Below are 22806 nucleotides of genomic sequence, written 5' to 3' on the forward strand. Positions count from 1 at the left end.
GGCAATTTTTGTAACTTATGGGAAAGTAAGAAATCTTGAGGTCAAACTACAAAATAGTAGCTATATTGGAACAAATTTTTATTTTCTAATTAAAGAATTATAATCAGATAGGTCTTCATGAATTAGCACCTTAGGAAGGCATCATCCAGATTTTAATTTCATGATCTCTTGTTTGTACAAAATAGCCCATTAATACTCTGTCTTCTAGGAACCTCTACAGGGCCTGGGGAAACTTTATGTTCAAAGATCTCCACATAACCCATGTAGTGTCTTCCTATTAAAATATTATTAGAGGCCCGGTGCACAAAAATTTGTGCACTGGGGTGGGGGGTCCCTCAGCCCAGCCTGTGCCCTCTCGCAGTCTGGGACCCCTTGGGGGATAACCACCTGCTGGCTTATCCACGGGAGGCCCCGATGGTGGCGGGGCGGGCGGCGGCTTGCGCTGTTCCACCTCGCCGCCTCCGGTCACACACAGGAGGCCCTGATGGCAGCTTGCACTGTCCCGCCCCACCTGCAGTATGCAAATTTAACGGCCATCTTTGTTGGGTTAATTTGCATACTCTTCTGATTGGCTGATGGGTGTAGTGGAGGTATGGTCAATTAGCATCTTTGTTTTTTATTGGTGTAGATAGGAATATTATTATACCAGTAGAGGCCTGATGCACGAAATTCGTGCAAGGGGCTCGGCCCTCGCAGCCCTGGCTTCATCCAGAAGGTTTTCCGGAAGGATGTCCGGAAGGTTGTTTGGCTGTCTGGTCTAATTAGCATATTATGCTTTTATTATTATAGATTCTGCTTTCAGTAATGGTTAGGAACAGAATATTACCAGTTTTCTCAGACTATTGAGATCAGATGTGATGCTACTTCCAGTAAAGCTATTTCAGTTGTATAACATAGCCATTTTATTGAATATATATTTCTTCACTGACACATGGATAAATTTCTGAAACACATAAAGGAAAAGTACATTAATCTCATTTTTTATTTTTCTTTGATCATCTCCCTTGACAATGTACTTACTGATGCTGATACTGTTTTTCTCTTCTGACCACAATTATTCCACTGCATGCAAAACATTAGTAATTTGAAAGCCTTTTCATCTTAATTCCATTATTCCATTGTTTTTTGCTCAGTATTAAGTTCTTAAATGTCTACTCTTATTAAATTTTGTTTTCTCTCTTGCCTGTACCCCCACCCTCTCCAAAGGACAATTTAAGGCATTTTAAATACTTGATGTTCTTAGTATGTTATTGTTAAAATACCAGTTTTCTAATGCTACTTTATTAGGTTAATAATGTTAGATAATTACGATACATAATGGATACACATACATACCAGCAGCTAATATGTTTAGTCAACATTTTATTCATAATATTAAAGATATTTTAAACTTAAAATTAATTAGTATTATGTATTTGTGTGGTATGTTTTACATTTGAGAAAGAAGCATTATTTAAGTGTAGCTTCCAAAATCTTGATCTGGCAATGATAGCATTAAGGTTCAAACAAAGTACGGGATTATGGTACAACCTTTTTGATAAATACATTAATAAGTAAATTTCTCTGGCCTTTTAAATTATATTTTTTAATATTTTTAAAATTTATTTCAGAGAGGAAGGAAGAGGGAGAGAGAGGTAGAAGCATCAATGATGAGAGAGAATCATTGATTGGCTGCTTTCTGGACGCAACCTGGGCATATGCCCTGGCCAGGAAACAAACCATGACCTCTTGGTTCATCGGTCGACTCTCAATCACTGAGTCACTTTTTAAATCACTTCATTTTCTTTTTCACTTAAATCTCATTCAACTTGTTGGAAGTGTTATATTAATCTGATAAGTTTATTTTTAAGTTACTATCCATTGACCATGTGGCTCTGAGGCATTATAACAAAACTTTAATTCAATTAAATTATATTTCCAATTTTTCAAAGTAAATCTCAGAACTTGCATGTTTTTTGTTGTATCTATTTAAAAATACTCATTTCCTTCCTCTATGTGTTTAAGATTAGCTAGAGAATTCTGTTCTACTGCTACTTGTATTTTTTGTTCCTTAATATAGTTAATACTTTTATTTAAAAATCATGAGCTTTAAGGATTTAAAAAAATCTATTTTCGACATTATAACAGTATATCTATAAATATCCATTTAAACGATTCCCAGATTTAGCACAAATTGGTTACTTGTTCTTGTTCCTATACTTTTTTTTTAAGCCAGATCTCTTCAGAAAAAATGATATTTAATGCTTAAATTTGAAAAATGTTCTTAATGTTTGAGGATGACCAGAGTTTGTGTTTGTTGTTGTTGTTTCTTTAAAATCATTTGACCTATAAAATAAAAATTGATCCTGGCTGGCGTGGCTCAGTGGTTGAGTGTTACCTATGAACCAGGAGGTCATGATTCGATTCCTGGCCAGGGCACATGCATAGCTTGCAGGCTCAATCCTTAGTGGAAGGTGTTCAGGAGGCAGCCGATCAATGATTCTCTCTTATATTGCTGTTTCTCTCTCTCTGTCTCCCTCTCTGAAGTCAATAAAAAATATATTTTAAAAAAAAATGAAAAGTAAATTATAATTCAAAGATTATCATACATTATTAGGCAACATACGATGTAACTAATGGTCCCTTTCATGGGGACCTTTAATAGAAATGAAACTGCCCGTATGTTTGAAACACTAAAACTGATGATTTTCATTTAGGTCATTAAAAAGTTTTATTCTAATATTTTGGTGCCAGATGACAATCTTTCCTTATTTATAATTTACAGCTTACCAGCCCCACAACAGAATGGAGCCCCAGTCACCCAGGAGAGGATGCAGTGGCATCTTTAGCTGATGTTGGATGGGTAGCCGAAGAAGAAGGAGAGTGCTCAACAAGACGAAGGTCCGTCTGGAAACCTATGAGAACTGAGATAGGATATTTATTATTTTAAAAGATGTTAACTTTGTGGTATTTATTTTTAATAGCTGAATTTGGTCTCTAGTAATTAACCCAGGTTTTCTTTTTAGCAGTCATCTGTTCTTTTTATTTTAAAGACTCAGTATTTATAAATTTCCTAAAGACATGTAACTATTGTGTCCTTAAGAATTACAGAATTCCCTGCCTGTTAGAAGTTCTAATATGAGAGAACTGTCATAAATATGTTTATATAAGTATAGTACTAAAATGGTATTATTGGTGTAGAAAAATCAGTGTGGGTTGTATTAGAGAATTTGTGTAATCATTGGAGAATAAGTCCTAAAAATTCTGAATCTGAGTTATGATTCAAAGGAAACTATATGTAAGAGTTAGACAGGGACTTCCCTTTATTTGAAAGAGCCGGAATAAAGTATTACTATGGCTCAATCTAATAAACAATTATTCCACATATTCAACTCTTCATTCTTAGGCATTGAGGATACAGAGATTAAAATAAGACATAGTCCTAGTTTTCTAGGAATACTTGGTGTGCTAGAGGAGATTAAAGAAGAAATCAATAATATTAATACTGTCAAGTCGACTAAATACAGAAGGCCACTGTGTGATGAGAGAGGTTTGGCCAGGCTTCTCAAAGAAGGGGATGTTAGAGCTGAGGGGGTCAGTAGGAGCCAAAAAGATTGAGTTTCTGGGTCTGTTGCTTCTTGCTATGGTCTGGGAGTGGTAGCTCTTTAAGAATTCTTTTTCCCTTGCTTATACTCCTTTGCGACCCATGAGTGTAAGTATCACTGGCCACCAGAGTCCGGTGATCTAGAATTGTCCCCTGGTGCAGCTTAAAAATCAGGGTGCCTTACAAGGGTGTACGCATCTTTTGGGGGAGATACTAAGTAACTGGAGCGAGGCAGAGGAAGAGTGCAAAGATTGCATCTACTGGCCTCTGTTCCCTGAGAGAGACTGTAGGCCTCTAGATGTGTGCCAAACCTGAAGTCTGTCCTTCAGGCCAGAGCTCCTGAAGGAGCATATAGGCCTTCTCAGAAAGACTGGGGATGTTTCAGTCTGCTGTCTGTGCAGTGCCCTGAGGATGGTAGTTGGCCAAGACCTATCTCTTTGATTTTTAAAGTCCTATGAGAACCAGGAATGCAAGACTTCCTTGCCTTCAGAACCAGGTGATCAAGGGTTGTCCCTTGGTGGCAGCCACAAAATATGGGGCATTAGACATAAAAAATCTGGGCATAGACTCTGTGAAAGAGCCCCTCTGGAAGATACTGGTTCTCTGGAGCAGGGCAGAAGGGAAGGTTAAAGATGGTACCTATGGGGTACCCTCTGAAGCTATGAGCAGAAGGCCTAGGGTATTTTTTCAGGGGGGCGGGGGGAGAGGAGGGATGGCACTTACAGTTGGTGCCTGCCAGCTTCCATCCCCAGAATATATCCTAGAAGACCCCTAGGTGTGTAGGCTAGATCAGCAGTCGCCAACTGGTGGTCCACGAGGTCCGAAAGGTTGGCGACCGCTGGGTTAGATGACTGCCCCTCAGGCCCATACTTTAAGATTAACAAATGAGCCCTCACCAGTTTGGCTCAGTGGATAGAGTGTCAACCTGCGGACTGAAAGGTCCCAGGTTCGATTCCGGTCAAGGGCATGTACCCTGGTTGCTGACACATCCCCAGGTGGGAGTGTGCAGGAGGCGGCTGATCGATGTTTCTCTCTCATCGATGTTTCTAACTCTCTATCCCACTCCCTTCCTCTCTGTAAAAAATCAATAAAATAATATTTTAAACTATTATTATCAAATATATATTATCAATAATATATTTTATTGATTTTTTACAGAGAGGAAGGGAGTGGGATAGAGAGTTAGAAACATCGATGAGAGAGAAACATCGATCAGCCGCCTCCTGCACACTCCCACCTGGGGATGTGTCAGCAACCAGGGTACATGCCCTTGACCGGAATTGAACCTGGGACCCCTGAGTCCGCAGGCTGACGCTCTATCCACTGAGCCAAACCAGCTAGGGCTAAAATATATATATATATTTTTTTTATATATTTTATTGATTTTTTTACAGAGAGGAAGGGAGAGAGATAGAGAGTTAGAAACATCGATGAGAGAGACACATCGATCAGCTGCCTCCTGCACATCTCCCACTGGGGATATGCCCGCAACCCAGGTACATGCCCTTGACCGGAATCGAACCTGGGACCTTTCAGTCCGCAGGCCGACGCTCTATCCACTGAGCCAAACCGGTTTCGGCTAAAATATATTTTTTAAAAAAGAAAATGGAAAAAAAAGATTAGTAAATGAGACTTTTACATAAAGTCCAGGCAGGATCAGCAGCTTCTGTGTTAGACCCTGGGGTGAGTCCCAGCATGAGAGCAAATTTAAGGACCATTTCTCAGATCACTACAGCCTTGTGGGTCTCTTGAATACTGTTGGGTAGGCGTTTTGGGTGCTCATCTCTGAGATGCCGGTCTTAAAAGTTGGGGTACCCAATGTGGTGTTCAGACTCTTTGCTCTACAGGAAGAAGCTGTGGGTTTTGAGTTCCCTTCCCAGTGTGGGTCACTGCTCCTGGGGTGGGGTTTATTAAGAGATTGTATCTCAGCCTCTCCAGCTTTAGTGCTATTTTTGTTTAGTGCTGTTTTTGTTGTTCAGCTAGATTTTACTTTTCAGAGGAAACTGTTCCATACATACATAGCTGTAGATTTGGTATATTCACTGGAGGAGGTGAGTTTAGGATTTTCCTATTATTCCTGTGTTGCCATCTTGAATCAGAACTCAGTATTCCTGAGTATGGATGGACCAGTTTATTTCACCATGCATCAGTTGATGGACATTTGGCTTGTGTACAGGAATTTTTAATTAGCATAAATTTTCATTTCTCTAGATTAAATGCAATTTCTGGGTCATATAAGTCATAAGGTGGTTGCATGTTTATTTATTTATTATTTTTAATAATTCTTTATTGTTGAAAGTATTACATATGTTCCCCCTTTCCCCCCATTGACCCCTCCAGCCCGCCCCTGCCCCCCACCCCGGGCCTTCAGCACCCTATTGCCTATGTCCATGGGTTATGCCTATATGCATACAAGGTCTTTGGTTGATTACTTCCCACCTACCTCCCCTCCCCTGCCTTCCCTCTGAGATTCCACACTCTGTTCCATGCTTCCATGTCTCTGGATCCACTCTGTTCATCAGTTTATTTTGTTACTTAGATTCCACATATGAGTGAGATCATGTGATATTTGTCTTTCTCTGACTGACTTATTTCACTTAGCATGATATTCTCCAGGTTCCTCCATGCTGTCTCAAAGGGTAAGAGATTCTTCTTTTTTACTGCTGCATAGTATTCTATGGTATCAATGTACCACAGTTTTTTTATCTACTCATTTACTGATGGGCACTTAGGCTGTTTCCAGATCTTAGCTATTGTAAATTGCTATGAACATAGGGGTGCATACATTCTTTCTGATTGGTATTTCAGGTTTCTTAGGACATATTCCTAAAAGTGGGATCACTGAGTCAAATGGTAGTTCCATATTTAATTTTTTGAGGAAACTCCATACTGTTTTTCATAATGGCTGCACCAGTCTGCATTCCCACCAGCAGTGTACGAGGGTTCCCTTTTCTCCACATCCTCGCTAGCACTTGTCGTTTGTTGATTTGTTGATGGTAGCCGTTCTTACAGGTGTGAGGTGATAACTCGTTGTTTGAATTTGCATCTCTCTGTTGATCAGTGACTTTGAGCATTTTTTTATATGTCTCTTGGCCATCTGTATGTCCTCTTTGGAAAAGTGTTTATTTAGGTCCATTGCTCATTTTAAAAATTAGATTGTTTGTCTTCCTTTTGTTAAGTTGTATGAGTTCCTTATATATTTTGGATATTAACCCTTTATCAAATGTACCATTGCCAAATATTTTCTCCCATGCATTGGGCTCCCTTTTTGTTTTGTTGATAGTTTCTTTTGCTGTGCAGAAGCTTTTTATTTTGATGTAGTCCCATTTGTTTATTTTCTCCTTAGTTCTCCATTATTGTAGGAGATGTATCTGTAACATATTGCTGTGAGAGATGTCTGAGATTTTGCTGCCTTTGGTTTCTTCTAGGATTTTTATGGCTTCACAACTTACATTTAAGTCTTTCATCCACTTTGACTTTATTCTTGTGTATAGTGCAAGTTGGTGGTCTAGTTTCATTTTTTACATGTATCTGTCCAATTTTCCTAACACCATTTATTGAAGAGACTGTCTTGACTCCATTGTATGCTCTTGCCTCCTTTCTCAAATATTAATTGAACATAATGGCTTATATCGATTTCTGGGGTCGGTTATGGTGGCTTTGTAGTATAACTTGAAATCTGGTATTGTGATTCCTCCAACTTTGTTTTTCTTTCTCAAGATTGCTGCAGCTGTTCAGAATCCTTTTTGATCCCATGTAAATGTTTTGAGTATTTATTCTAGATCTGTGAAATATGCAGGTAGTATTTTAATAGGGATTTCATTGAGTCTGTAGATTGCCTTGGGTAGTATGGACATTTTAATGATGTTGATTCTACCAATCCATGAACATGGTATATTCTTCCACTTGTTTATATCTTCTCTTTTTTTCAACATCCTGTAGTTTTCCAAGTACAGGTCTTTTGCCTCCTTGGTTAAGTTTATTCCTAAGTATCTTACTTTTTTTGGTTAAAGTGCAATGGTAAATGGGATTGTTTGTTTAGTTTCTCTTTCTGATAATTCCTTATACTATATAATAAAAGGGTAATATGCAAATCGACCAAACGACAGAACGGTCGCTGTGACACGCTATGACCACCATGGGGCAGATGCTCATTGCAGGAACTATCCCCTGGTGGTCAGTGTGCTCCCACAGGGGGAGCGCCGCTCAGCTACAAACTTGGCTGACTAAGGATGTCTGATTGACAGCTTAGGCCCATTTCCCGGCCTAAGCCATTAGTTGGATATCCCCCAAAGGCTCCTGGACTGCTAAAGGGCGCAGGCCGAGCTGAGGGTGACACCCCCTCCAGTACATGAATGTCGTGCACTGGGTCTTTAGTTGGTGTATAAAAAAGCCATAGATTTTTGGGTGTTGACTTTGTATCCTACTACATTGCCAAATTCATTTATTAAATTTAGTAGTTTTTTGGTGGAGTCTTTAGGGTTTTCTGTGTACAATATCATGTCATCTGTGAATAATGAGAGTTTTACTTCCAATTTGGATGCCTTTTATTTCTTGTTTGATCGCTATGGCCAGGGTGGAGTCTTTAGGGTTTTCTGTGTACAATATCATGTCAACTGTGAATAATGAGAGTTTTACTTCCAATTTGGATGCCTTTTATTTCTTGTTTGATCGCTATGGCCAGGACTTCCAGTACTAGCCTATATAATAAAAGGCTAATACGCAAATCGACTGAATGGCGGAATGACCGGTTGCTATGATGTGCACTGACCTCCAGGGGGCAGATGCTCAACATAGGAGCTGCCCTCTGGTGGTCACTGTGGTCCCACAGGGGGAGCACCACTCAGACAGAAGCCGGGCTCATGGCTGGCGAGCGCAGCAGCAGGATGGGAGCCTCTCCCGCCTCCGCAGCAGCGCTAAGGATGTCCAACTGCCTGACTGTGAGAGGGCACAGGCTGGGCTGAGGGGAGGCGCCAACTTGAAGTGCACGAATTTTGTGCACCAGGCCTCTAGTGTTGAATAAGAGTGGTGAAAGGGGACATCCCTCTCTTGTTCCTATTCTTAGGCGAAATGGTTTTAGTTTTTGCCCATTGAGTATGATGTTCACTGTAGGTTTGTCATATATGGCCTTTATCATGTTGAGGTATGCTCTCTCTATTCCCATTTTGCTGAGAGTTTTTATCAAGAATGGGTGTTGGATCTTGTCAAATGCTTTTTCTGCATCTATTGATATGATCATGTGATTTTTGTCCTTCAGTTTGTTTATGTGATGTATCACGTTTATTGATTTGCAAATACTGTACCAGCATTTCGTCCCTGGGATAAATCCCACCTGGCCATGTTGTATGATCTTTTTAATATACTGCTGGTTGCGATTTGCTAATATTTTGTTGAGGATATTAGCATCTATGTTTATCAGGGATATTGGCCTGGAATTCTCTTTTTTTGTAGTGTCTTTATCAGGTTTTGGAATTAGGGTAACGCTGGCCTCATAAAAAGAGCTTGGAAGTGTTCCTTCCTCTTAGATTTTTTGGAATAGTTTGGAGAGTATAGGTGTTAGTTCTTCTTTGATGTTTGGTAAAACTCCCCCTGTGAAGCTGTCCGGACCTGTGCTTTTGTTTGTTGGGAGTTGTTTTTCTTTTTATCGCTGCTTCCATTTTATCAGTTGAATACTAGTACTCTTACCATGCAATTTGAGTCTTTATCTGTCACTGATTAATGTCATAGTATTGTGTCTCTGGGGAAATAGCACACGTAAGAGTCTTTCATAATTGATTAATTGTATAAATGATTGTTTTCAAATGCACTGAAGTTCAGTTTGTTAAAAATTTCTAAATTGTATTAATCCCTACCTTCTATGAAGAATTGTTAAAGATAACATGAGAAAACCCTTAGCAAAGTGGCATGCACACAGTAAGGCCTCTTTTTCCCCCCTTTTCTATGCACATTTTGATTTCCTTTTAAATTCATAGAATGGCCTCAGAATTAGAAATCTCATTTTTATAAGAAGCACAGAGATTCTTTGAAAGAATCTATAACTGATTATCTTGTCTAAGATAATTGATTTGTTCTCTTTCATAATAAAACCCTAAGGGGAATGTGTAGTCTTTTGATAAATACACAGCATAATACTTGCACTATCATATAAACTCTTTAGCTTCTAGTAGACATCATAGCTATTGTCATGTATTGGAGTAACTTTTGGAGTAGAAGATCATTATTTAAGGAATATTGAAATATTTCAGGTTGAACTCTGGTTTGGTCATTCTATGTTAATACCTTAATTTCTAATTTCATCTAATTCTTGAATCTGAGTGCCTCATACATATCAAACTGAATATTTATTAAAAGTTTATAGGTTCACAGGATTGAAGTCATTACAGGTAAGCCCTTTTCTTACACCAGAATGTTTGTAATCTAATTGCCAAGATGAATATATTTACAAAAACTGGTAATATAAGAGTAGTAACTAAAGTGAGACTGAGGGCTTTGATTAAAGATATCCAGCTTTTAATTTTTCAAATTTGAATATTAAGTGTAAAATGGAATGTGCTATTTTTTAAGGAGTGTTGGAGAACCCCAATCTCATACAGCATGACTATGAGTAGCTAGACTCCAAAGGAAATGACTCAGCAAGCAGCCAGGCCACAGTTCAGTAGGTGCGAGTGAGTGTAGACCAGGAGACTGACCCCTCCCCACCCTCCTCATGGGTTGGAGCAGGAGTTTTCCACTCACAACAAACAGCAGGTGTTATTCGTTCCCATTTTAATCTTAATTACTTGACACTAGACATTAACTGATAATGTACATCAGTAAAATACTAGATTCAAGGGAGAAACATTTCTATTAAGTATCACTTTTAGTAAGATATGACTTATAAAATACAATAGACTTGTGTTGAGCAGAACCTACAACAGCTAATGCCACGAATCCCAGTAGTGCTCTGAGTCTGTGGCCTTGCCAACTCCCCACTATAAATCCTTTCAGGGATTACCCCCTCAGTCAAAATAATTTCCCCAGTCCAGTTGTCCTTACTCAACTACTTGCTCATTTAAAAAAAAACTGTTAGGCCCTAGCCTATTTGACTCAGTGGATAGAGCATCAGCCTGTGGACTAAAGGGTCCTGGGTTCCATTCTGGTCAAGGGCACATGCTTGGGTTGTGGGCTCAATTCCCCAGGAGGGGGTGTGCAGAAGGCAGCCGATAATGATTCTCTCTCATCATTGATGCTTCTATCTCTCCCTCTCCCTTCCTCTCTGAAATCAATAAGAATATATTTTAAAAAAAAAGATTGTTAGTTTTATGCCCAATTTCATGTTTTCAGGGAACTAAACTGGATCCTGTTGACAATGTGGTGTGTTTTTATATCTTTCTAAGCTATTCTGCAAACTAAAATTCATTTTGGGAATACCACCTTTCCTAGGACACTGGACTAATTTAAAACAACCTCAGTTTTTGAGTTTTCATTAACTGTGAGTTAAGGGGAAAGAACCCCAGAGGTGCATTCCATTTAATTTAGATTTTTTTAAAAATGGTCTGTGGAGCTTAAAAAGCATTTTATATTTATGTAAGTTATACTCCAAAAGAGGCTGTCCTTGATACTAACGTTGAAAAGATAAGAGAGGTAGATAAGTTGTGTGTAATGTTACTCTAGATAGGAGCCAGTACTCTTCTGCCATAAGGCATGTTGGAGCCAAAAGCAAATAATAGCGGGGGGGGGGGGGGGGGAAGGGGGGGTAGAAATCTCATCAGCAGAAGTTGGTGTGAAGAAATTGTGTTAATCCTCACCAGAGGATATTTTTCCCATTGATTTTTAGAAAGAGTGGAAGGGTGGAGGGTAGGGAGGAGAGACACATCGATTAGCTGCCTCCTGCATGCACCCTGACCAGGAATTGAACCCATGACCCTTTGATGTGTGGGCCAAAGCTCTAGCCACTTAACAACACTAGCTAGGTCAAGAAAATGGTTTTTAAAAACCATTTTATTTTGGCTGTTTGTCTTATGCTTTGGGGGCATCAGTACTTGATACTGCTTTTATATTTGTTTTTGTTTCTTAAAAATCCTCTGAATTGTACACACAAAATCTGAACAGCATTTCTTAGTTTAGATTAATTGTGGCCTCTGTATTCTGGTTCTTAATAGCCCCCTATTCTGAAGGATGACAAAACAGATTAGTGCTGAGAATGATTTATATGTTGACTCTTTACAGATTAGATGTCTGTGGGAAGGCTGTGTGTATTTTTTTAAAAAATATATTTTATTGATTTTTTTACAGAGAGGAAAGGAGAGGGACAGAGAGTTAGAAACATCGATGAGAGAGAAACATCGATCAGCCGCCTCCTGCACACCCGCCACTGGGGATGTGCCCGCAACCCAGGTACACGCCCCTGACCGGAATCGAACCTGGGACCCTTCAGTCCTCAGGCCAACGCTCTATCCACTGAGCCAAACTGGTCAGAGCAGGCTGTGTGTATTTTTAAAGCAAGTAGTCTATAAAATTTTCATAAAATTTAAAGTTTATCATATACAAGGAAGAATATTACAGAACAGTTCTTATTTGTTTGTTTTTGGGCTCCAGTAGATGTCGATCTCTTGTCTTTTGGAGATATGATCGTTTCAGGATTACTTTAAATGTGGATTTTTAGAAGTCAAAAATTAAACTTATACATTTTCTATAATTGCTTTGTTTGAACTATAACCATCAACAGTAGCTCACATAGACAAATGCAGAATCTACATAATCAAAGTTAGAAAAATAGCATAGATATAAAGTATAGGTGATCTGACACTGTTGCTCAAATCATTTTGCTGTGGGTGGCTCAGTTGGTTAGAGCGCCATCCCGATACACCAAATCATTTTGCTAACGGCTTTCTCTTACTTGGGCATATTGATATTCCAGATCAATGAGTGCTTTGTCCTTAATTCCCAGTAGATCGAAAAGCAAAAGGATAAAATTCACCTGTAAGAGGAGAGATGTAGAAGATTCTTTTTTTCTTTAATCGTTAATTTCTTTATTGGTTAAGGTCTTACAAATGTGTCCTCATCCCCCCACTCATGCTCTCATCCCCCTGTTGTCTGTGTCCATTGGTTTGGCTTATATGCATGCATACAAGTCCTTTAGTTGATCTCTTCCCCTTACCCCCACCCTCCCCTATTTTCCCTCTGGGGATTGATGTTTTTTTAACATTGCAGTTGTTGTTCAATACTCAGTAATTTTCTCTTGCAATTAATTTTGGGTAGAAGATAGTTTGAAGAGAATAAGATGGTCAAACATGCCTTATAATTGATCTTAATTCATACTGTCTTGTTACCCTGTCCCAGTTTTTAGTATTTTAGAGTAAGTATTCATGGGATTTGAAGATTACCTTACTTGAATGATAACAGTTAAAAATATATTTCTAAGTATTTAATACTTTTGGCCCCTCTGATGTCTAGAATTTTAGGTGGGGAAATGTTCTCTACTAAAGTAACCACTAGTTCTTGAGTAAACAATATTATAACTTTTGTTTAGTAGCACAAAAGATTCTAGTATCCAAAATTTTATTTTCTGTTTAAAACAAATCATCACCCTCACAGGTGAATATGTTCTCTTAGGTATGTTACTATGAAAGACGGGGCAGAGACGAGTCTTTCTGGCAGGTTCTGTGTTTCTCTCCTCTCTGTTCCACTTCATCCAGCTGTCATCCTCCAGGAGCCCTCACCTCTGGTGCCCATGTGGCGTGTCCATCCTCTGTCCTGAAAACACTGCTTCTGACTGGTTCCTTCCTCTGAATTCAGTCTCAGTTACCACTAGTCTTCCGTCTTTCTCGACACTGTTTTGAACAAGAATATTTTAATTCTACATTTGATATTTCTATATTCTACCCAAGACTAGAATTCCGTTACTACCACAATCTGCAGTTTTCCTTAGTTTTTTTTAAGAAGTTGTTTTTAAGAAATTGTTGTTTATTAAAAACAAAAAGTTATTAAGAATATAGTTGAGGAAGCATATTAAATATTTGACATACTGATTATTACTCTATATATTTCCCAAAACTTCAATAGATGGATTAATTTCTATCTACTTATAATTTAATCTATTTGTTGTATAGAGCTGTTCAACAGAATTTCTTGACCTACTCTATGAAAGATAGGTAGAAATCAGAATTAAATTAGCCTATTGCATCAACAAAGAGCCACAGTGATTTTTTTCAAAATTTAATCTTAATCCTTTATTGTAGGTTGATGAGAGCAAATGCATGTAACCGCTAACTTATTTACATAATCTTTCAAAGAATATATATTTAATCAGAGCATTGATACTATTCCTTATAGATGTTTTTACCTTTGTTTAACCTCATGTACTTTTTAGAAATTTCATCATCCATTCCTCCCCTTGTAGGTATAAGAAAGTGGTAATTGAAGCGTTGCAAGCCAAACATATTTCCCTATTCACTCATATTCTAAATAAAACTAATAAAGCTTTATTTTATTTTCTCCTCTCTCTAAAATCAATATGCATAAACTTGGGCGAGGATTTTAAAAAATGCAAAAGGCTTAGAGGCCAGGAAGACCTAATTGTATAAAATGGGAAGAAATTGACAGTTCAAAAGAAATCTGAATTTTATTCTCAGCCCTAAAAGACTTCCATTTGGAGCTGCAGAGCAGTGCACATTAAATTTTTTATACCCAAGTGATTACTTAGTTACCATGTAGTTACTGAATAGATTCAATTATATTGACTTTTTTTTCGTTTCAGTTTCTTTTGCTGCATTTTGCCCATATTGTTACAATATGTCTAGTAATTTGGTGTATTCTATCATACACAGAAATACTGACATTGAATTGCACAAGTCAAGATCCTGGGGAAGGGCTAATGTATTAGTGATCTGATTTTGTTGTCAAATACAACTAGAGTATTAAAATGTTTCCTAGTTTAAATAAAACCAAACATGAATTAGCGAAAGCATTGTTGGAATATGTAATGCTTGTGCATATTATCTAGCTCAGTGGTTTTCAACCTTCTGGCCCTTTAAATAGTTCTTCATGTTGTGACCCAACCATAAAATTATTTTCGTTGCTACTTCATAACTGTAATGTTGCTACTGTTATGAATCGTAAATATCTGATATGCAGGATGGTCTTAGGCGACCCCTGTGAAAGGATCATTCAACCACCAAAGGGGTCGAGACCCACAGGTTGAGAACCACTGATCTAGAGATTCAGAAGAATGAATGGCAACAAGAAACACCTGAGAACCACTTTCAGGCTGACCTTACATAACCCTCCTCTATGGACATTCTGTGACTATTGGGCAGTTCCTTTACTTCCTTACTAAGCCTGTGACAGCCGCCCTTCTCTCCTCCTTGCAGGACAGAGGTCAGGTCAAGGCAGCCCCTTCAGGATGACCTTCCTTTCCTTGAGAAACCCCCAAGCAGGCAGCTTTCCCTACCAAACCTGTCTCCAGAAGAACCTCCACTGAAGACGCCCCTGGCGAATGAGGAAGCGCTGCAGAAGATCTGTGCTCTTGAAAATGAACTCGCTGCTCTCCGAGCGCAGATTGCCAAAATTGTGACCCTGCAAGAACAGCAAAATCTCCCTGCAGGTCTGTAAGTCCTACATTTGTTTTAACCAGCGAACTGGGAATCAGAAGCACGTCACTATAATTTTAGAATTTATTGGCAAATAACAGCTATAAGTGGGAGTTATTCCTCTGCATAGTCCAGGCCCCAATCAGGCTTAAGTGGTTTTGTTTGTTTTGAACAATCTTGATGCCATCAGAGAGGATAAGTGGGTATATTTGGAAAACACTGAAATTCCTGCACTTGAATTACTACCTAGGTGAATGCTATGGGGAACTTAATGGCACTAATCCTCTCAGACATGAGGCCATCTCAGCCCCGACAGGGTTGAGTGCTATTTACTTACCTAGAAGTCCCGAGGCAAGGACTTTGCCTTTCTACTTCCCCTTCCTGGGACCAAACAGTAGCTACGTTAGAGTTATCATGGGAGAAAACATGGAAATGATTATAAAATGCCTTTAGCACATAGTAGCTACTTAATAGTCATTTTCTCTTGCCTAGAGTAGAAACCGAATTCAGGTCCTCTGACTCCTAGTCTAATACTGTTGCTTTTATTTGTGTGGCATTATCACTTTGAATAAGAAACCATAAACTTGAAATCCTAGTCCATTAACCTGTTGGCAAGTAGTGGTTGTTTTCCCCAGTGTTGTCCCGAGTCCTGGCTAGATTGAGGATTAAGCAACTCTGTCTAAAGGATAAGGACAGTACAGTTACTCTACCTCTGAGCCACTTGGCTTGTGCTCCTGGAGTTTAATGTAATCCAACCTTGTAAGGCCAAGGTGGACAGAGGGCAAATGCACTCAGAGGAGTAATCGTGTTAAATGGAAAACCAAACATCCTGCCCCTTTCTTCCAGCTTTAAGCTGCAGCTCTCTTTTGCTTGACCTCCCTCTCCTGGCAGACTAGGTAAAGTGCCATAAGTAGTGAAATAATTTGGGGATTTATGTTTGGTGGTCTGTTTATAATAAAAATCCTTGAGTGAAACTTTTTTACATCCCCTAATCAATGTAGTTCACCCCAAAGAAAACTCTCTAACCTCTAATTGTGCAGAAAGATGAGTTTTTAGGTCATTGTTATATAATCACTTTAACTCTTACCTTAGTTAACTTTTGGTAATTAAGTGTGTAACACTTCCTTTTTCTTCCAGTTAATCTAAATCCTTTCAAACACATTCTAGTCAATGGAGGTGTATAATGCTTAGAATACTGTATATGTGAATAGTATACTTAAAATGAACCACAAATTTATCCAATAGTTTTTTAAAAGTTGTTATAGTCCTAAATTATCTAACTGAATATAATGAAGATAATTATTTATGCTGCACAGACTACTTTATATTTCATCTCAAAGGAGTTACAGACTGTGCCAGTCAGGCTTGACCATTTGATATCACAAAAAACACTCCTGTTAAGTTAAATGGAACTTTTCCATTTGGAGAGTTTGGGATTAAATGATACAGTGACTGATTTAGATTTTAACCAAGTAACTGAAACTTCCTTTTTACTCCCATAACTAAGATTCTTTTTATGGATATTGTTTTCAGGCATATAAAAGTCCTTAACATGATTTAAAAATTTTATTTGCCTGTTACCATTAGGATTAAAATTAATATTTCCTTATTTCTGTGGGTGATTTAGATTCTAGCACATCTGTTACCACAGCACCACCTTCTGTCCCACCACCTCCCCCTCCGCCACCTCTCCCTCCGCCAGCGCCCCAGCAGAACACATCTGCTGTCGATCTGATCAGAGAGCGGAGAGAGAAAAAAGCTGGTGCTGGAAAGACATTGGATAAGCACAGCCCAAAGAAACCTGCTATGCCAAACATGCTAGAGATCCTTAAAGATATGAACAGTGTAAAACTTCGGTCAGTAAAAAGGTGAGGACACATTTACCTTCTTTCTCGCTTCCTTCACTTTAATGTCTCATTCAAGTACTGGGCTTCTTGAGAATTTTGCTTTATGATTACTATGAATAGTTCAAATTTTTATTTTACAAAAGATGGGCCCTTGTGGCTCCTATGCACAGTTAACTAAGAAATTAGCAAAATGAACATTTCCAGGTTACTTTTTCATTTTTCCCCCATTGCATTTAAAACCCTTTCATTTAGCAAAGTCTTCATTGTCAGCCATTCACTCAGTAAAGCCATGTTGTGTGCCCACTATGGTAGTCACTAGGCTTCTGGAATAGGATGGAGCCATACCTTGCCCTGAAAGAACATAATCAGTGCTCTTGAGATGAATTGAGTGGCTATTAATTGGGCCTGAAATCTCAGGTTACACCTCACTGCTAGCAGTGTCTTCACTGAGTGTCTTTGGTGCTAGAGAAGTGCTGTCAGCATACTGACATGTCCCCTTGGATTTTGCTCACTTCTCTAAGGTCAGAACAAGATACAAAGCCCAAACCTGTGGATGCTACTGACCCTGCTGCCCTTATAGCAGAGGCTCTGAAAAAGAAATTTGCTTACCGGTACCGAAGTGATAGCCAAGATGAGGCTGAAAAAGGAGTTCCAAAGTCTGCGTCAGAGGCCACTTCAGAAACAGTGTTGGTGAGTATCAGGTCAGGCTTCTTTCCTGGTACAACGTAGGTAGTAGTTCGAGCCATTGCTGAGCACCTACATTTTACAAGCTAGTGAGCCGTGTCCTCTGCACGATTCAGATGGACTTAATCTTTACATACAAGCAGATTACTTACAGAAAAGCATAAAGGAGGAATAAAAGTTACCCCCTGGTTTCACTGCTAACATCTCCAATGGTAAATTTCTCATGCTGCGTTTAATTCTACTTAAGCATCATGAAGTCAAATTTATTAAATAAAATTGGTATCTTTGGACTATGTGTTGTGATATATAGAAATTCAAAGTAAAGAAAGATCATTTTCTCTTAGGGCGGGTGCCCTGTGAAAGTCTGCTGAAGAGGCTGAGTTGACCTGGGCCTTGCAGGATGTGTCATAGGTGGAGAAAGGCTCCCATAAAATCTGCTCAATTCTTACTCTGTACATTCCTTTCATTCAAGTTACTGTCCTGGGGGACACCTGCTTATCTGGTCCAGAGAGACAGGTATCTTAGAAATTCTAGCATCTTTGAAAGTCTTCATAGACATTGAAAAGAAAACATTGTGGCACTTTCTTCTTTTACTCACAGAAGTAGAATTGGACTGAGATGATTGTACTTTTCTAGGAAGCAATTTGGTCAGCTCTTTGCCTTTCATTCTGTTGATGTTTTTAACAACCTGTCAATTCATAAAAGTTTTAATATCTGACTGCTTGGCTTTTTTTAAATTTTCATTTAGAACATACCAGCCCTTTGATTTATGTTTGGGAAGGGGTATATCATTATTTTTATATGAACCAATATATTTATTTATACTTTGTTTGTTTTCCAGTTTGGGCCACACATGTTGAAGTCTACAGGAAAAATGAAGGCTTTAATTGAAAATGTTTCAAATTCCTGAGAAACCTGGTTCAGCTGTTGGTTTGTTAGGCCCATTTGGCTAATAGAAATCAACACTGTTTAGTAAATACCTGAATTTAACATTCAGTAGTCTCCTTTTAACTCTACCTAGAGGATTAAGCACTAGCAAAGGCACTCTATCAGGCCAGTTCTGAAGTTTTCCAGAACATACTTATATTCTGATGTAATATGTTTTTAGTGAATAGTCAAGATGTTTAGGCTTCCAGTTTTGAAAACATTATATGGATTTCAGAATGAAGAAAGGACATTTGTAGATGGACGTTTTCAACTCTTAACACTAATTTATCTGTACAAGTGTCCCATATGCATATATTTGGATATAGGCAGTCTATGTAAAATTATATAATGAGGGTGCTGCTATTTGTTTTCATTGACCATTTTACTAGTCATTGACGGAAGAGCTGGCGTGACAGTCTGTTGGAATGAAATATTGTTAGAACGAGATTGGAATCTTCTTACCTCAAACAGAACTTTAATCTTAGATTTCCTCTCACATTTTCTTGGAGATGGGGTTTGAGTAGGAACTCTAGATAATGCTCACTGCCATCCATTCTGAGGAAGAAAAGGTAGTTTGCAAATAGGGAGGAATCAAAGCATTGAATTAAATTAAATCTCTTTTCAAATAAAACCCAGAATATTCCATCTTTTTCTTTCAGTTTAATAAATGGCATCATAAAAACGACTTGTTAGCTAAGTTAAAACTTCTGGAAATTGTTGGCATAATGGAATTTAAAACTTTTAACAGTGGTAAAATAAGTAGCTTTAAAATGGAACACTGAATAAGCAAAAACATGTCTTACAAGGTGTTCATCATCAGTCAGAATGCTGTTCTGTGGAATTACATTGTGTGTCATAAACCTTAGCTACTAGAAAGTGGAGAACTGTCTTTCTTACCTAGTGCTTCTAATGAATTGCTACCAGTGATCATTTTTAAATACGTGGTAAATCTTCATGATTATTTCTGTTAAACTCAGCTATAGTTAATGCCGAAATCTTCTACCATGAGTAAATAGTATTTAAAATTGTATTTCCTCTACGGGGTGGGAGATGAAAAGAGCAGATAAGACCCTAACTTTTAAGTTATTGAAAATATGTGCAATGTTTTAGATGTTAGCAAATATTAGTTGAGATAATTTACATGGTTTGGTTATTCAGCTTAAATTTGAACTGCTGTTGATGTACATTGTTCCTAATTGTTTCATATGCTTTAAAAATTCTGCCCTTAAACGAAATTCATAAAGTTCACCTGACACACATATTTTGACCTAAGAAATTTACATTTGTATCAGTATTGAATTTTGGCCAGTGCTCCAATAGAAGGAAGTTATTGTTTTGAAATAAAGAAAACTTTGTCCATGGACTATATATATATATATATATTTTTTTATGAGAGGTAAGATTCTTTTATATTACACAGGAGCTTATGAGTCATTTGCTTTCTACATTTTTCAAGTGGTGATGTATTTCTTAGAATAAATTATGTTGTCCCTCATTCACTTTTCTTTCAAAGGGATTTCAGCGTTAAAACAGGGCAGTCACTTGGGGTGACTTTCCTCAGCATTCCACCCATCACCTCTAGGGTTGCTGTAATCTCTTTTTTGCCTGCGCCCTCCGCCTTCAGTTTCTGGTTCTCTCTTCCAACACAATACAGAAGTGAATGATCTTAAAAATAGTTTAATTCTGCATCTTATAGCTGAGGCTTTAAAGTTAAGTAACTGATATAATAATGTTTTGTCTACTATAATTCTGACTAGTCCAGGGCTCCCTACACACACACAGTCTGAGCCAGAGAAGACTGGACTTGGAGTATACGTGGTCCGTGGTATGTGATCCCAGCCAAGTCACACCTCTGTTTTTAAAATGGGAATAACGCTCAGTTCAAAAAACTGAGATTAAATGAAATAATGACTTTGAACACTCTCTAGTAGAATGCTAAGTAAGCTGTAACTCACATCATGTTATACGCGGTCACTGGTTCCCAGCAGACGGAATCTGGCACCTGCACAGGCTTAGGGTGGAGGACTTAGTCTTTAGTTCTAGCTGTCTCCCAGGTCACAGGCTCTTCTGTAGAGAAAGCCTGTCCTCTTGTGAATTCCTGTGAGTAAGTGGTAAATAAAATATCAAAAGGTACAAATACCAAGAACAAGTACTTTGAAAGAACCATCCTCCTGGTAACTTACCTAAAAATAGACAATCTCTGGGTTAGAATCTGGCTGATGGAAGTTTAAACTTTCAGGCTTTAACCCAACAAAGTCAGCTCCGGCATGGCCAGGCAGAGCAAGATGCTTGGTTTAATGACTGTTGTCACAATTATTTCTCATGGGCTTTCCGCCATTCCTGAGTCCTTGCCCCTTCTCGTCTTAGAGATTCAACATTCTGAGCTCCTCCACTAAACCTCTTTTTAAAATTCTTTCTAGTTCTTCCTTGTCAATCTTGTAAGCAGGCTAGTTCTTTGTTGGTACCAGTGCAATCACTTGAGAACAGATAATAAAAATAGCATCACCAAATACGGATCCAGAAATGGTGTGTTTCCCTGTGAGACTGTCGTCCTTAACCCACTTCCTGAGTGCTAGATGCCTGAGTGTTCCCACAGTGGGAACTTCTCAGACTTCTCCTCTGGCAGGTGCTCCGGCCCCTTCTGAAGTCACAGACGGTTGGAGGAGAACATGAGTGTCATGTAGACATCTCAGGAAGGTAAACAACAAGGAAAGCAAATGGTGCCTCCCATTCCACACCAAGCAGCTACCACAGGGCAGTCCCTCATAACCGCTCTCTTCCTAACGGGAGAAGCCTGACTCTGGGAGCAAGGCCAGACTCTTCCTAACAGGATTTTACTGGAGCTGTGGAAAGTCTGCTGTTATTGTTGCCTAAGGGCCAGGTTTGCTTTTTATTAAAGGGTGAGAACTACTCTGGTTGGGAAGTCATCTGAAATGTTGGTGTTAGCAACATGGGTAGGGGAACACATGAGACTGATCTAGGGAGTCAGGTTATCTGAATACTCCTTGACCCACTCGAATGCAAACTGCCCAGCATCCGAACCTCTGCCTTCCCTTCCCTTCTGGAAAGGAATACCTGGTAACCTTCAGACTGGTCGGTGACCAGGAACACAGCTTTGATAAGCTGGTCTAATCAGTCTCCTTAGGCATTTGAACAGGAAACTTGGACAGAGGGCTGTTGGTACCTGGAGCTCAAATTAGGATGTCATGTAGGACAGGTATGTCCCTGAGCCATTTTTACAAAACATTACGAGGAAATGAATTAGGCATTCGTTTGGCACTTAACTATGTATCAATACATTACTCTTAAACAAATTTTACAGGTTAGGAAGCCACTTGAAAGATTAGGTAACTTGCCTAAGGAGCTCCAGCTAATAAATGACAAAAACCCAAACCCAGGTCTGTCTAGCTATAAAAACTTTTCAAAACTACTTTGTGCTGCCTTTTTAAGCAGAAATCAAGGTGAAGAGACAAAAGCCAGATGAGTGGGAGGAATGAGCAGCTGCACCTTAGAATGGCCAGACCGTAGGGCTGGCTCCCAGCAGCTCTCACAGGTTTGTCTCCATTCCCACGAACACGGATCCTTAGGACAAAGTCCCGGGAAGCCTGAAGAACTCGGAGGGCGTCTCTGTTCCCCACAATGGAAAACTAACCCCCTACCTTGTGATGATTCTTAGGTGAAAATTCAAATGTTTGACTAGGAACTTTAAGGGCACTTCCTTCGGAAAGTTAGATATATAAATTTCAGCTAAAATAAAGAACTTGGGATATCATGCAGCCTCCTGATTCTTTATAGGATATGGCTCAATAACAAACACTTAGCCCGACCAGTGTCGCTCAGTGGTTGAGCACTGACATGAACCAGGAGGTCAGAGTTTGAACCCAGGTCAGGGCACATGCCCAGGTTGTGGGCTCAATCTCCAGCAGGAGGCAGCCAATCAATAATTCTCATCATCAATATTTCTCTCGCACTCCCTCTCTGAAATCAATAAAAATATATTTTAAAAAAAACCAATAAATGTAAAATTTATGCTCAAGAATCTCAGCCATGGCCAGGTGGCTAGGTTGGTAGGAAGGTTGTCCTGTGCACCAAAGGTTGTGGGTTCAATTCCCAGTCAGTACACATACCTAGATTGAAGGTTCAATCTCCAGTTGGGGCTGGAGGCAACCGATTGGTGTTTCTCACACTGGTGTTT

General features: G+C 38.9%; 1 protein-coding gene and 1 long non-coding RNA gene across 2 annotated transcripts in view; one reads left to right on the forward strand and one right to left on the reverse strand.

Moving 5' to 3' along the window:
• MTFR1 (mitochondrial fission regulator 1) overlaps window positions 1–19974 on the forward strand; it is a 57804-nt gene extending 37830 nt beyond the window's left edge. Inside the window, exons 4-8 of the mRNA XM_081111238.1 lie at window positions 2765–2880; window positions 14935–15167; window positions 16781–17021; window positions 17522–17690; window positions 18526–19974. Coding sequence (XP_080967364.1) covers window positions 2765–2880; window positions 14935–15167; window positions 16781–17021; window positions 17522–17690; window positions 18526–18594 — 828 coding nt within the window. The 3' untranslated portion in view covers window positions 18595–19974. The remainder of the gene's footprint in view (window positions 1–2764; window positions 2881–14934; window positions 15168–16780; window positions 17022–17521; window positions 17691–18525) is intronic.
• LOC308533317 lies at window positions 13094–21759 on the reverse strand. Its single transcript, XR_013997053.1, has 6 exons — window positions 20795–21759; window positions 20567–20709; window positions 19074–19166; window positions 18283–18372; window positions 17610–17756; window positions 13094–13395 (listed from the first exon to the last, which is right to left on the reverse strand). It is a non-coding gene; the product is annotated as an uncharacterized lncRNA (long non-coding RNA).
• Between the last annotated feature and the right edge of the window lie 1047 nt (window positions 21760–22806).

Source organism: Myotis nattereri (assembly GCF_964212035.1).
Source record: "Myotis nattereri genome assembly, chromosome: 17".
Classification (NCBI taxonomy): domain Eukaryota; kingdom Metazoa; phylum Chordata; class Mammalia; order Chiroptera; family Vespertilionidae; genus Myotis; species Myotis nattereri.